The sequence below is a fragment of the Zootoca vivipara genome, chromosome 6 (assembly GCF_965207765.1).
Source record: "Zootoca vivipara chromosome 6, rZooViv2.hap1.1, whole genome shotgun sequence".
Classification (NCBI taxonomy): domain Eukaryota; kingdom Metazoa; phylum Chordata; class Lepidosauria; order Squamata; family Lacertidae; genus Zootoca; species Zootoca vivipara.
The window spans coordinates 48,988,777-49,003,948 of NC_142589.1; the positions used below are offsets into that span (position 1 = coordinate 48,988,777).

Below are 15,172 nucleotides of genomic sequence, written 5' to 3' on the forward strand. Positions count from 1 at the left end.
CATAACTTTTGCACTTTAAGAGTTGACCATACTTGGAATGTATGCCATAGGCTATAGCCATTTAAGTGATGTTTGTCAGCTCATGTTATTTTCGGTTATATTTTTGTTATAATATATTTTATATTTTTCATAGTTCTTCACAGTTTTTGTGCATTTTGTATTTGGTGCCCCCAAAGGATGGCTTGCCCTGGACAGCCTATTCAGGATGAGTGTGCAGTTGCTACTCTTGATGGGTAGAACATCTGCAGCCACCAAGAGCATCTGGATGAAGAGAGGGTGAGTCCTGTGCCTCCTCTGCAGGACAACAAGGTCATCTCCTTTGAAGAAGGAGCAAGTGGATGTGGGGCTGTGTTGCCAAGTTGGTTCTGTCCCTCCCAAACTGAAAACAGACACAACCTGCAAACTTGAAACGGGATCTATCAGTTGGCATCAACAGGCATTTCTAGATACAACAGAAACAAGCAAGCGAGAAAGAAATGGAAGCGGGCCACTCAGGAAGTTCACGTAGCTTTATCTGTGTTTTATTGCCAACACATGGAGCGGATGGATGGATGTCCATGATTTGTGACTCGTTTTCTCACCAAGGAACAACACGCCCTTTCCAGTCAAGGAAAGACCCTGCGTCTTTCTCAGTGACATCAGAAAGCACTTTCAAGATCCCACTGGTACTCTCAGTCACTGTAGTTGGGACCTATGAAATTGAGAGCGAACAGTTAGAAATGCCACGGGAATTACTGGGGAATCTGCCTTTCCCATGGGTTGACAGGGCTGACTGTCGGCTCTGTTCTATCAGTCTCTCGCCCTCACAAGCACAGGGACAGACCTTGTCATAAACTGCCACACAACGGAATGCATGAACATGTGCAAGCGAGCAGGCCATGGCATCTCCTCTCCAGGCCCACAGCTGCTCACCAGCGCCACCTGCTGCTGCGCCTGCTTCCAACTTTTGTGTTATACAGTACTATTTTATTGAAATATTTTTTGTTATAGATATGTACGAATGACCCCCCGCTTGTTTGCCCCTCCTATTTACCTCTTTCTCACTTCCTTAAGAAATTATCTATATGTTAAAGTATCATATAAATGTTTCCCAGTGCATAGGTTGAATTAACCAAGTTAATTCATCTCCATGGAACATCCTGCTGGAGTTCATTGATTGAGTTGGAGTCCCTCCTCAGGAGCCTGGCCTTTTGCAGTCTAAAAGAGGGCATTCTTCCAATTCAAATTATTATTATTATTTATTGAATTTATACACTGCCCTATACTCGCAGGTCTTAGGGCAGTTTACAGAAGTGCAACCAGACTAAGGTGTAGTTGGAGCTAAAAGTGAGTGTTACACCTGACCAAGAAAGACCTCAGCAATGGATTTGAAGCTGCTCCTTATGCAGCAAATGTGGAGCCCTCAGGAAGACTCTCTGATACTCCTTGGCCTTCCATTACAAAGACTTCCTCTAAGGGGGAAATCACTAAAATGCCTAACCATCCAAGGCATTTTAACGGGTGCATCTGGTGTCACTTACCAGACATGTCCCCATGGCAGTTTTCACCCAGCCAGGGTGGATGGAGATGCAAAGGATCCCCAACGGACCATACTCCAAGGACTGGCACCTGGTCAGCATGTTCACAGCAACCTGAGGGCAAGAGGTGCCATGAGAAGAGGGCACATCAGGTGTGGGATGTTGTGGGCAGAGGTCCCTCAAAGACTCGGGAGCACCAGGGTCCAGTTGCCCTGATAATTACCCAAAAAGGTGGTGTCCAAGATCTGGCTGCCCCCCCCCCCAAGTGTTTAGGATTAGGGAGGATGCACACACAGGGCATCTGTGCAGCCTGGAGAAGTTCACAGCATATCCAGCTTAAAAGCAGCACTCAGGTAGCAGCAGCAGCAGCTGGCCACTCTCTGGCAGCCAGAGCACAGAGGGTTAGGTGGTTAATGCTGAACCTCTGAGTGTGGTCAAGAAGTGGTGAGTTCACCATTCAAAATTATTATTTCATTTATTTAAACAAGACCATCATTATCAATGGCATTGCATTTTTTGTTTGGGTGATGTAATGGTGGTGCAATTGATAACGACTGCAGTCAGCAGTGTGATGCAGCAGCTAAAAAAGCCAATGCAATTCTGGGCTGCATCAATAGGAGTATAGCATCTAGATCTAGGGAAGTAATAGTACCACTGTATTCTGCTCTGGTCAGACCTCACCTGGAGTACTGTGTCCAGTTCTGGGCACCACAGTTCAAGAAGGATATTGACAAGCTGGAACGTGTCCAGAAGAGGGCAACCAAAATGGTCAAAGGCCTGGAAACGATGCCTTATGAGGAACGGCTTAGGGAGCTGGGTATGTTTAGCCTGGAGAAGAGAAGGTTAAGGGGTGATATGATAGCCATGTTCAAATATATGAAAGGATGTCATATGGAGGAGGGAGAAAGATTGTTTTCTGCTGCTCCAGAGAAGCGGACACGGAGCAATGGATTCAAACTTCAAGAAAGAAGATTCCACCTAAACATTAGGAAGAACTTCCTGACAGTAAGAGCTGTTCAACAGTGGAATTTGCTACCAAGGAGTGTGGTGGAGTCTCCTTCTTTGGAGGTCTTTAAGCAGAGGCTTGACAGCCATATGTCAAGAATGCTTTGATGGTGTTTCCTGCTTGGCAGGGGGTTGGACTGGATGGCCCTTGTGGTCTCTTCCAACTCTATGATTCTATGACTGTATATGATTTTATGATATCACCATTACCATTACATCACCCAAACAAATAATGAAAAGTAGAGAACACGGTCATATCTATACAAACATAAATTTTATGCTGTTTCTTGGCATTATAATTCCCATTGCCACTAAAATTCAGGCCTTGGGGAGCTACCCCAGTGGATTGTTGTCATGAGGGTGAAGTCACATGAAAACCCTGGTGCAGAATAGGTTTAAAAGTGGACCTCCTCAACGTCACATTTTCCAACACATTCACAAGGCTCTGACATTTACCCTACATAAGAACTCGAAATTTCATTGCTTGGCTAATGCACAAATCTCTTGGAATCTGGTGCTTCCTTTAGACCAGGCATCCCCAAACTGCGGCCCTCCAGATGTTTTGGCCTACAACTCCCATGATCCCTAGCTAACAGGACCAGTGGTCAGGGATGATGGGAATTGTAGTCCAAAACATCTGGGGGGCCGAAGTCTGGGGATGCCTGCTTTAGACTAACTAGTGTGGGCTGCTGTTTTGGACTAGCTACATCTTCCACATCTTAATCATACTTCAAACATTAGGAGCACAAAACCTTGAGAGGTACCTTGCTGCAGCGGTAGGAGATAACTTGAGAGAGGCCCCATCCAATTACTTCCTCCATAGAGCCAAAGTCACTGGCTATGTTGGCGATGGCTGCCTTGCTGCAGCTCAGCCCTTCTTGGAGGCTTCTTTGGGCAGCAACCTTCAGCAAGGGCAAGAAGGCCTGGGAGAAACCAGCACAACTGGGGCTCATTAGATGGAAAGAAGATCCCGGGTGATGGACAGCCACTCAGAGAAGCCATTTCTAGTGGCAGGAAGGTAGCAAAGGAAGGACTGGAAAGGGGAAAGTGTGGAAATGAATGGGCTAAACAGCAGGAGGAAAAGGGGCAGAACACCAGCCTTGACATCTCTGAGTTTGGGCTCATCTTTCTCCTTGCATGCTTTCATCTTCCTGTTTAGGGTCACTGTCAGACAACCCATCACATTGTCGTAACTATTGTCTCATTCACACAGACAGGAACACAGGAAGCTGCCTTCTATTGAGTCAGACCATGGGTTCGTCTAACTCAGTACTGTCTACACCAGGCATCCCCAAACCGCGGCCCTCCAGATGTTTTGGTCTACAACTCCCATGATCCCTAGCTAACAGGACCAGTGGTCAGGGATGATGGGAATTGTAGTCCAAAACATCTGGAGGGCCAAAGTCTGGGGATGCCTGGTCTACACTGACTGACAGCAGCTCTCCAGGGTTTCAGATAGGAGTCTCTCTCCAGCCTTCCCTGGAGATGCCAAATGATTGAACCTGGGAATTCTGCATGCAAGGCAGATACTCCATCATTGAGCTGCAGCTAATAATAATAATAATAATAATAATAATAATAATAATAATATATCATTAATATATTGTATAATTTTAATTTTAACATTATTATTTGCACACACACATATATAGTGTATATGCATATATATTTTCCTTTAAAAAAAACTCATTTAGAAAGCAACTCTATTTGGAACAAGCCCCCTATCTGATGTTTAAAAGTGAACCTTATCAATGTCAACAAACTTCCCTTGTCAGATCCCAGAAAGACTCTTGCAAGGTTTGAGGGGGGAGGGTTGTAATAAAGTACCCTTCTCCGATGACCTAGTGAAACTTACGGTCCCTCAGTCCTTGCCTGGTTGTTTTATCCCCATAGTCCAGAACAGACTCAACCTAAATTAAATCTACCTCAGCACCACTGCCCTATCGCCACCAAAGTCCAAGTGTCTTCCTTGTGACCAGGATCTGGGGCCCATCTGACCTCAGCAGACACTTGGGGGCCATGCTTGCCTTGAGCAGGCTTAGTCTAAGATGAAGAAGTCTCACATATCCGTCACCAGGACTTCTGTGGCTCTGGAGAGAGGTAACAGCTTCACAGGACCGCTTCCTTCCTGCACCTGTTCTCACTCTCATCATGTAACTTCCGGAAGGTTCCAGAGAAATGAAGAGTTTGGGCCCCACCACCAACAACAACCTGGCACATCCTCACCTGACTGACTTGCAAGGTTCCCACAGTGTTTGTATTGTACAGGTCATACATGTTCTTGGCTGTTTCATTAGCCAAATGGGTAAACTTGACCAAAATGCCAGCATTGTTGATTAGCAATGTCAGGCCATTTCCTTTGACATGCTCCTCGACTCTCTGCACAGCAGCCTCGATGCTCTTCAGATCTCGGATATCTGCTTGAAGAAAAGGGATAGTGATGAGCAAGCCCTATTGACTGATTTAGCTAACTAGCCCTGTCTTAGCAGCAGTGCCTGTCCAAGTCTTAGAAGACGTTGTTGTTGTTGTTCAGTCGTTCAGTCATGTCCGACTCTTCGTGACCCCATGGATCAGAGCACGCCAGGCACTCCTGTCTTCATCTTAGAAGATACCAGAGACCAAACTTGGGACCTTCTGCAGGCAAAGTAGATGCTATTGTGTTGAGCTATGGCTCCTCAGTTGAGCACACTGCACTATGCTTTGCCTGCTTGATGAAGCCATCAGATGACCATTTCACCACAAATTCACCACAGGATCAGACTGGCTGGACCAATGGTTGGAGCTGGTAGAAGGAAGTTTCTTAAGTTCCTGTGTTTAAGCTCTCAGCCAATTTCTGGGAGGCTTGCACTCATGCATCAGCCACAAGAGCAGTAGAGCATTCTGGCAAGTTTTTATTTCTGGCTTGTGTTCCACAGTGCCAGTGCTCCCTGGGAACCGCTCTATTCAGTGTGTGTGTGTGTGTGTGTGTGTGTGAAACTGTATGTGATGCCAACAATAAGATGAAGACAGTAAGTGAGAATTTGCAAGGGAAATGTGTAAAATTTTGCATCCATCAGCAGTGTTGGCAGGATGAAAACACACTTACCTAACTGTAGCACCACCAGGTTTGGATGTTGCAGAGCCAGGTTTTCCAACTTCTACCAAAAAAAAGGAAAAAAGCATTTCTGAAACCCCCTTTTTTACACCAAAATGATGAGATCCAGTGGAGGGTATTAGAGAAGAAGTGGCCACATCCCAAGCATCCAAAGTTCCCCTTGCTATGTCATCTACTCCTCCATAATCTGGCAACTTAATGTGACCTCCTGATATTTTGGACTACAGTTCCCAGATGACAACTGCAGTCCAAAACAGCTGGAATACCCTGGGCAGGGGGTGCCTCATTCTGTATCTCTGTGGAGCAATTGCTTTTCCTTTCCCACCCACCCCACTCCAAACCAAAGCTCCTGTTTCCCCTCCTGGCTCTTGACCCCTTCATCCAGGTTCTGTGGATTGAACTGGTGCCACTCTCCTCTCTGCTTCTTCCCATTTTCCCTCAGTCCTATCATTCAGAGAGAGCATGGGAGAGCCAGAACGTGGTCCTAGGGCCATTTTATGCTGTCACCACAGCCAGAGAAGTGTTAAGCTCTGTGGGTCAAACCCACCCTCATGTAGATGAGGTTAGGCATGTTCTGAATTGTCCACTGCCTGTAATTCTTTCCCCCTCATAAAAAAAAGAGATGATACATGAGATCAAACTGACATATTATCTCACGTGTGAGGGGATGCACCTGCAGAGCACACTGAAAGCGAACTGGGCATGATGAGCCCCTGCTGTGTTTGAGTTTCATCCCCCTTCAACTTTCCAAACTCAAAAATCAGTATATCAAAATCAAATGTTCAAACTGAAAGTTCATGAAGTTGCAAATGGAATTGCACAGAATTGAAACTATGTGACAGCCCCCGTCAAATTGCGTGAGGCTTCCAGTGGCTTCTTTCCTCTCCTTGATATTACTGCCCCATCTTCCTGCTTGTGCAGTGGATAGAACCAGCCTTACCTTCGCATTAGGTCCTTCAAGATCCAGACTGGTGGCAAACACCCACTCTGGCGGGTTCGGCTTCTCCAGGAATTGGCTGACAAGCCCCAGGCCAATCCCTTGATTGGATCCTGTCACTAGAACACTCTGGACATGAAGTTTCTCCATGGCTGTTGGTTTGCAGGCTTCAGAATTCTTCTTATATAGCACGTGTGTTCTAGGATGATTCAAAAGATTGTACAACATTTTAACACAGCAGTGTGTACATTTGAACTGCCTTACAAGAAAATTCTCAGGAAGCATCTTCCTCAGTGACTCATGAAAGATGCTTTCCAATTAAATATAACTGGTAGGCATTGTGAAGAAGCTTTGAAGTTAACTTGAGCAAGGCACAGCCCGGTGTGTGAGAAGTCCAATGTTTATGTGACCTGAGATTTGTAAGACTGATGAGTGAGGAGTAAGACAGATAAGAAAAGGGGCATTTCAAGGAAATGGGGCAGAGTCTACTAAAATGCTGTTAGGAATGTAATCACCAATAAGAGCAGGCATCCCCAAACTGCGGCCCTCCAGATGTTTTGGCCTACAACTCCCATGATTCCTAGCTAACAGGACCAGTGGTTGGGGAAGATGGGAATTGTAAGATCTGGAGGGCCGAAGTTTGGGGATGCCTGAATAAGAGCATATGAACTGCACAAACTCATACTTCTGTGAAATGTAACCAATTAATTTAAAGTTCTTTGTCTCAGAGTGCTCAGAAAGGGTATAAAAGATTTTGGCACTGTGCCATTTGCATCTCATGACCCCCACCTTAGCTTGGGAAAAACAGGGGATCCTGCTGCAGCAGTGAAATAAATATCAACCTCCTGGGTGCTTTAGCTTTATGGAAGTGGTCTCTGTCTATTCATATTAGTCCCACCTGGAGACAGACAAAGCGGTGAGGAGTTTTTCCACAGCAGCAGGTTCCTTCAGAATCCATGCACAGTTTTCTCAGAACACAGCGAGAACTAAGTCAAGGCTGGCTACCCAACTCACTTCAAGTTTCTAGGCCAAAACTCAAGACCAGGCATCCCCAAACTCCGGCCCTCCAGATGTTTTGGACTACAATTCCCATCTTCCCAGGCCACTGGTCCTGTTAACTAGGGATGATGGGAGTTGTAGGCCAAAACATCTGGAGGGCCGCCATTTGGGGATGCCTGCTCAAGACCAAACTCTGCAAGTATTCTTAGCTCAGAATTGGGCTGCTTTAGGGACTGAATAATGGAATCATTTCAAGTCCTTTCCTGACCCTTGGGCTGAGTGGATGTCATCTAATTACCTTGCTAGCCTGCTTAGATGGTTGGTGAGCAATCCAGGGGTTGGCATTGTTTAATTCTGCTCACTGCACACCTTCCATTGTGAAGGGCAAAACACCAAGCCAGGCATAAAGCCCCAAAGTGCTTTTTTTGGTACCAATTATTAAGCATCCCTGAAGTTACATCACTGACTGCCACCCACTTTAATTCACCTTTACTTGGAAATAAACCTCAATGAGCTCAAAGGGAGTTGCCGCAACTCACTCTGACAGGCAGGACTGGCGCCTTAGTTGGCACCCATTTATTACTCCGCGTTAGACCCCAGGCTGCTATACAGCTTTTAAAAAGGCTATTCTGGTTGCTAGTGAAAAGGACTAGAAGCTTAGAGTTGTGTGTATGTGTTGTAGGCCATCTAGGGATCCAGCCCCCAGCCTGATGCAGGAAGTCCCCATTGGGTATTTGTCCTCTTCTCTGTGACTGTTCCACCCACCCTTTGGAGAGGACTTTCAGATTCCCCCCTCTGCCTTCTCTTCTTCAGAGTTAGCATCCCAACTTCCTTCCGCCTCTCCTCATGAGACGTTTCTGCAATCTTGTTTGGGGAAAGGGTGCCTATTGGAATTTGGGAAAGGGTGCCTATTGGAATTGGAACATCCCAAGGGCACAACAAATTCTTCCAGCTGCTGAGTGATTGGCACATGCCCATTATCTAGTATTGACTGGACATCAGATGAGTGAGCTTGCAAATGCAGCAGTTTCACTATCCTGGCTAAAGGATATTACCACTCTAGCAAGGCAGATAGGATCTCAGCCGCCATACTAGATGGAGCTGGTAGACAGCTGCCCTGTGCCTCCTAGAAGCGGCCACATCCTTGGAATGGCTTCTACTGGCTGGCTAAACCAAGTTAGCATAGCCAATGGGTCTGAAACTCTCTGTTAGGTATTCCCTCTGTGTAGAAAGGCAGGCTCTGGTGGACTGAACAGATGAGACTAATAGTGGGTCCACCTACACAAAAACCCTACACAATTTGGAGTCCCTAAGACGGTTGGGTGGCACCTTGTACACCTCCTTTTGGCAACTCCTGCAGCCAAGCCAATGCCAAACATATTGCTCTGCTTTCCTTTGGACCACATCAGTGAGACCAACAGGGCCAGCTCTAGGGGAAGGCTGGGCGCGGGGCTGCCAGGGGGCGCCGCGCCTGCCCACCAGCCACAACAAGAAACGGGGCAGGGGTGCTGGAGCGATCTCCGCACCACGGCGCCCGGGCACCCGACATGCTTAAGGCGGCCCTGGAGACCAAGGACCTTCATACACACTACACAGGCTTGCTCCCCAGGGAGGTCACTTTGGTGCCGCTAACACAGAGATTTGAATCCACTCCCAGAGGTGCACTCCATTGACTCTCAAGACAAATGCCAACAATCAACGACACCAACATTAGATACAGGAGTACCTTACTGGTGCAGGAGATCTCCAGATTAACCAAGAGGCACCATACTACGGAACAAAGGAGGCTCAGACTGCTGAGCCTTTGGTCATTTTGATTTGATTTGATACTGGGAATTATTATTGAAAACTGATGTGGCAATTTTAGAAAGCCTGGGAAGGAAGAGTAAGAAAAGACAAAAGAGGAAATACCAGGAAGGTGAGTAAAAAAACAACCCAAGAACCAATGAGCCTGGTTTAATTGGAAATCCTGAGAGAGAGAAAATCCTACTTGGAAATCCTGAGGGGGAAAAAATCCTAAGTAGTTTATGCTACAAGAGGAAAATCTGGCAAGAGAAAATCTGCCAGTGGCAGGTGATACCTATCATATTTTTCTGTTCCATAAGATGCACCTGACCATAAGACGCACCTAGTTTTTTTACAAGGAAAAAAATATTCTGAATCACACCCTCAAATACAAGCGCAAATTCTTACCTGAATAACAGCAGCTTGTATATACTGCAGGGGTAGGCAACCTAAGGCCCGTGGGCCGGATGCGGCCCAATCGCCTTCTCAATCCGGCCCGCGGATGGTCCAGGAATCAGCATGTTTTTACATGAGTAGAATGTGTCCTTTTATTTAAAATGCATCTCTGGGTGACTTGTGGGGCCTACCTGGTGTTTTTACATGAGTGGGATGTGTGCTTTTATTTAAAATGCATCTCTGGGTTATTTGTGGGGCGTAGGAATTCATTCATTTCCCCCCTCAAAATATAGTCCGGCCCATCACAACTGAAAAAGGTTGCTGACCCCTGATATACTGTATCCCAAGGGAATACATTTTTTTGCATACCTTCAACTGTACAGATATACATGTCATTTTCAGAGCACGCTGGCAGTTACGACAGCTCCGAGGCGTTGCTGCATATCAGCATAATAGTTCAACCATGTTGTGGGTTCAAGCCCCACCTTGGGGGGAAATTCCTGCATTGCAGGGGGTTGGACTAGATGACCCTTGTGGTCCCTTCCGACTACAATTCTATGATTCTATTGATATATTACCATAGTATATGCATCATTCTGCTTTCTTGAATTGTCCTACTCCTAGGCATAGCAGCCAACTCCTAGAGGCCTAGGTGCCCCCCCCCAATTACTGGTAAATACCGTATTTGAAAGAGTCATCCCCCCCATGTTGATGGGCTTTCTATGTGGTGCTTATCTGCCCCCCCCCAGTATTTTATTAAGGATGGAAGAGGGAGGGAAGGAAGGAAGAAATAGAGAGAGGGATAACTCATATTTGTGGGTGCCTCTGGGTGACGCTGTGATGCTGGAACTCTGCAGCAAGAGGAAGATACCCGTACGCCTGTACAGGAGCCTTGTAAGCAGCTTTCTCTCTGCTTGATTTACAGCTGGCACACCCAACAGGTAGATTGTGATCTACCAGTAGATCACTGGATGTCTGTGGTAGATCACTGCTAGATCACTGGCACCCCTAAGAAAAGCTCACCCAAAATTTCCCTCCTCCCTAAAAAAAAGCTGAACTATGACCTGAAGCCCTAAACAAAAATGGGCCTCCCTCCCTCCTAAAAGAAGCTCAACAAGTTTGACCTAAACCCCCCAAAACAGGGCTTCCCTTCCTTAAAAAAAAACTCAACAGCTTTGATCTGAACCCCCCAAAAGGGGGTAGATCACTCCCAGTTTTAAACTCTGTGAGTAGATCAGAGTCTCTTGGGAGGTGGTCACCCCTGATTTACAGTATACAGATGCAGGAGGAGGGGCAGACTGGAACACCACTGCTTTTTATAAACATCACTGTGTCTATCAAAGCTACAGCCCCCCTTTTTCTTATTCACTTCCTTTTAGCCTTGCAGAGCCACCTTAGTCAAATTGAATCCTCTGCACCCTCATTAAATTGCCAATGGAACTATTAATTTGATCCCTGAATGCTCATTGACAACTCCCACTGAAGAACAATAGGGTGAAGTGGTGAGCTATCACATCTTGCCTGGGGGTATCTGCTCCATTGTCTTAACTGCTTAACTACCGGTAGCCACTTTGCTTTATTTATTTGATGTGTTTTTGTTACAGCTGTGTTCCCACCCTCCCCCCCCCCAGCAAGTGGAGACTGAGCTGCTCTTGCTAAAGCAAAGCCCTTTCCACTTCAGTTTTTGGAGGGGAAAAGTGCTGGTTATGGTCTGTAAAATACATTAATATTTTGCTTCTGGGGGGGGCAGCTGCCCCCTCCTGCCCCCCCTGCCTACGCCCATGGTGGCACTCCTACCTGATATATGGGAAGGTGGCGGTAAACAAAGTTTTCTCAAACCATATAATTAAAAAATCCTTGTACAAGGTATGGGTAACTCATCAATGGCTGCTTGAACAAAAAACACCCTGGTGGGTTTCACCACTAGAGGTCATAGGACTTAAAAAATTAAATATGGGAAAGATCTGGCCAACATACCAGGAATTATTAGTAAAAGAACAAGGTGTAGTAAAATTATAACCTTATGCGGAGATTAAAGTATATTGTAGCAGTTGGCTTCAATATTATCAGATTGCAAACCTGGTCAAAGAGGATAAGAAGAAAGGTTTTGAACAAGGAATTTCTAAATTACAAAATGAATTATTAAAATCAGATAAAAAATAAAAACGAGAATGTATAATATATTATTAGAATGGGAGTTAAAAGAAGAAATTATAAAGGAAACTACAATAAAATGGTTGCAGGATTTGGGCAACGCAATTAATTTAGATAGATGGGGAAAATTATGGAGCCATGATATAAACTTTGCTGCACGCTATTCGATAAGAGAAAATATTATGGAAAAGTGTCATCGCTGGTATCTCACTCCAGTGAAGTTGGCCAAGATCTATAAAAACTCTTCCAATCTCTGCTGGAGTGCAATGCAGAGGTAGGAACTCTCTACCATCTGTGGTGGGGATGTAGGTCTATAAAGCAGTTCTGGGTTAAGATTCATAAAGAATTAAAAAATATATTGAAAATGACAATTCACAAAAAAACAGAGGCATACTTACTGGGCTTACTAACGGATGACATCCCAAAAGACAAAAGGAATATATTTCTTTATGGGACGGCAGCAGCAAGAATATTAATCACTAAGAATTGGAAAACAACAACAATACCAGAATTGTTGGAATGGAGATAAAAAATTGTGAGTTTATGACAATGGCAAAATTAACAGTATTAGTAAGAGGAGGCTCTATCCAGAAAGCTAATAAAGAATGGGAAAGCGTAGAATTATATATGAAAAAAAGATAATAAAGAATAGGAAAGTGAAGAGAGATAGATGAGGAAATAGGGAAAGGGAAAGTAGGCAATAGGAAATAGAGTAGATTTTGAATTGCAAGGTTATTGGATAATATAATGAAAAGAATGTGTATATTAAGAATAAAAATAAACAACATAGCAGAATAAAATAGGATGGGGGGAATTATAAGTTGCAATTGAAGAAGTATTAAATATTAAAGATCAAGGTGATGGAGGTTGTTAATTATGTGGTTTCTTCTTTTATTGTATTGCTGTATTGTCTTATCTATTTATTTGTGTTACTCTTTATTTGTGTTGCTATAATTCTTAATAAATATTATTTAAATATTGTATATAGGCTCTACCACTCGAGCAGCTGGGGTTTGGATTGGGGAACATCACTCACACATACATAATGCCAACATGGAGGCACCTCTGGTAGAACATTTTGTTTCTCACAATCATTCAGACACGGATTTATTATTTACAGTTTTATGGGTGAACCAGAAGACAATTAGTATCAGAAAAGATTATGAGTGACAGTTATGGCAGCAAGAAACCCGTTTTATTTTTATGTTTAAAACTATTCATCCAGGGGGAATTAACTCTGAATTAGACCTCAATTGTTTTATTTGATTATCTGTTACTTTGTACTGTGTCTTTAAACTCGGTCTCCTTGTTATTAGTATCACCTGGGGTTGGCTATATATATTTTTCAAAAAATGTTGTCAGTAACAGTGACTACATAATCGCATGAGCACTGTTCCAGAGTATTTTTCATTCACATGTATATTATATCTGCCATATTCGAAAAAAGATTGCGTATGTAACTTCTTTATGTTACAGTTTATAATTTCTATGCTACTTGAAGTTGTTGTTATGCATGTGGCAGGTCATCGTTTGAATATTTTATTTTCAGTTAATGAAGAAAATACATATCTTTCTACTTACGAGTGTTGAACTAATTGGCTGATGAAGAATTCAATGAAACGGTAGTTGTTATCCGGAAACACTGTTCAGCAGAGTTCAGAGTTGGACATCAGATTTGGACATTTGCCGATTATACGAAGCTTCACAGCTTGTTCTCCGCCGGGTAAAATCTGGCACCGTGATCCATTTAAGGACTTTCAGATTCTACAATTAGGCAGGAATGTCAACTGTGTGATGCAGCAGCTGGAACATGTTGCAAAGGAGGGCAACAATGATGATTATGGGTTGAGAAACCAAGCCTTATGAGCAACAGTTTAGGGAGTTGGGTATGTTTAATCTGGAAAAGAACAGACTGAGAGAACATATGATAGCCATCTTCAGATCTGAAGGGCTTTCACAAGGAGAATGGAGCAAGCTTGTTTTCTCCTGCTCCAGAAAGTAGGACTCGAGCCAGTGGCTTCAAGTTACAAGAAAGGAGATTATAACGGAAGATCAGGAAGCACCGTGGTGGTTGTCACCTAAAGAAGCAATAGCAGTTAAAAGGGTTAATATGGATCAAGATTGGCCAATGTATAAAGATTTATTTAGAAGAAGAGAATGGAAACTTGAAATTGAAAGAATATAATGAAGTCAAAAAATATTGCAATGTTTGGCTGCAATATTTTGAAATAAATCAGAAATTTAGGGAAGATAAAAAAAATTGGTTTTGAAAGAGAGATATCCAAATTTGGGAAAATACTATTGGAGGGAAAAGATAAATTTATTCGAAATTTGTATGAATTATTATTAGATTGGGCTACAAAAGATGAGTTAACCAAAGCAGTTATGATAAAGTGGGCACAAGATATGGGAAAAATAATTACGATTGAAAATTGGGAAAGTTTATGGATTAGAGACTCAAATTATATTTCAAATTACGACCTAAAAGAAAATGTGCTCAAGATGCAATTTAGGTGGCATCTCACCCCCTCGAAATTGGCTAAGATGTATAGAGGGGTCAGTAACATCTGCTGGAGGTGTAAGGTTGAAGTATGTACCTTCCTACACATTTGGTGGTGTTGTAAAGAAATCAAGAAGTTCTGGGATGAGATATATAAAGAATTAAAAAAAATAGTTAAATACTCCTTTAAAAAAGAACCTGAAATCTTCCTCTTGAGTATGTTGAAGGAAGAAATAAAACCAAAAGACAGATGCGTGCTAATGCATGCGACCACAGCGGGCAGACTCTTAGTCGCTAAAAATTGGAAAAGTGAAAAAACACCAAGCAAAGAAGAGTGGTTGACCAAATTAATAAATTCTCAAAATGTAGCAATTAAAGTTGGGATATCTAAAGGTCTAAGCGAAGAAAAAGCAGGAGAAGAGTGGAAACCACTCAAGACCTATTTACAAAAACAAGTGGAAAAAGCGCAACTGATAGCGGATTTATGAGGGGTACAATATCATGAAATCAAATTAAATCAGATAGGTGTATGCGGATTATCAGAGTAATTTAAGTCAGAATATAGGAGAGGTTGGAAGTCACGACATGGTGGAGGGGGGAAGGGTGGGGGGACAACAGATTTTAACAATGCGCAATGCAATATTTGTTTAAACATGTCTTTTTTCTCTTCTCTTTTCTTTTTTTCTCTTTTTCTTTTATTAAATTGTGTTTGTTATGTTAAGTTATATTAAGTTACGTTATGTTATGTTATAATTGTTATGATATTTTACGTTACGTTATGTCAG

The 15,172-nt window shown here is 43.4% G+C and overlaps 1 protein-coding gene across 2 annotated transcripts; it reads right to left on the minus strand.

Annotated features, from left to right (window-relative positions):
* Positions 1 to 497: 497 nt before the first annotated feature.
* On the minus strand, positions 498 to 13,704 carry LOC118087187 (uncharacterized). 2 transcript variants are annotated; one of them, XM_035119604.3, is made up of 7 exons: positions 13,469 to 13,704; positions 6,557 to 6,752; positions 5,608 to 5,659; positions 4,749 to 4,939; positions 3,287 to 3,445; positions 1,521 to 1,631; positions 498 to 691 (listed from the first exon to the last, which is right to left on the minus strand). In XM_035119604.3, the coding sequence occupies exons 2-7, from the start codon at positions 6,701 to 6,703 to the stop codon at positions 578 to 580; spliced, it is 774 nt and encodes a 257-aa protein (XP_034975495.3). In that variant the 5' UTR covers positions 6,704 to 6,752; positions 13,469 to 13,704; the 3' UTR covers positions 498 to 577. The 2 variants fall into 2 exon arrangements, with proteins under 2 accessions (XP_034975495.3, XP_088528208.1); XM_088672082.1 differs by lacking the exon at positions 13,469 to 13,704 and having other exon boundaries at positions 6,557 to 6,921.
* Positions 13,705 to 15,172: the final 1,468 nt, after the last annotated feature.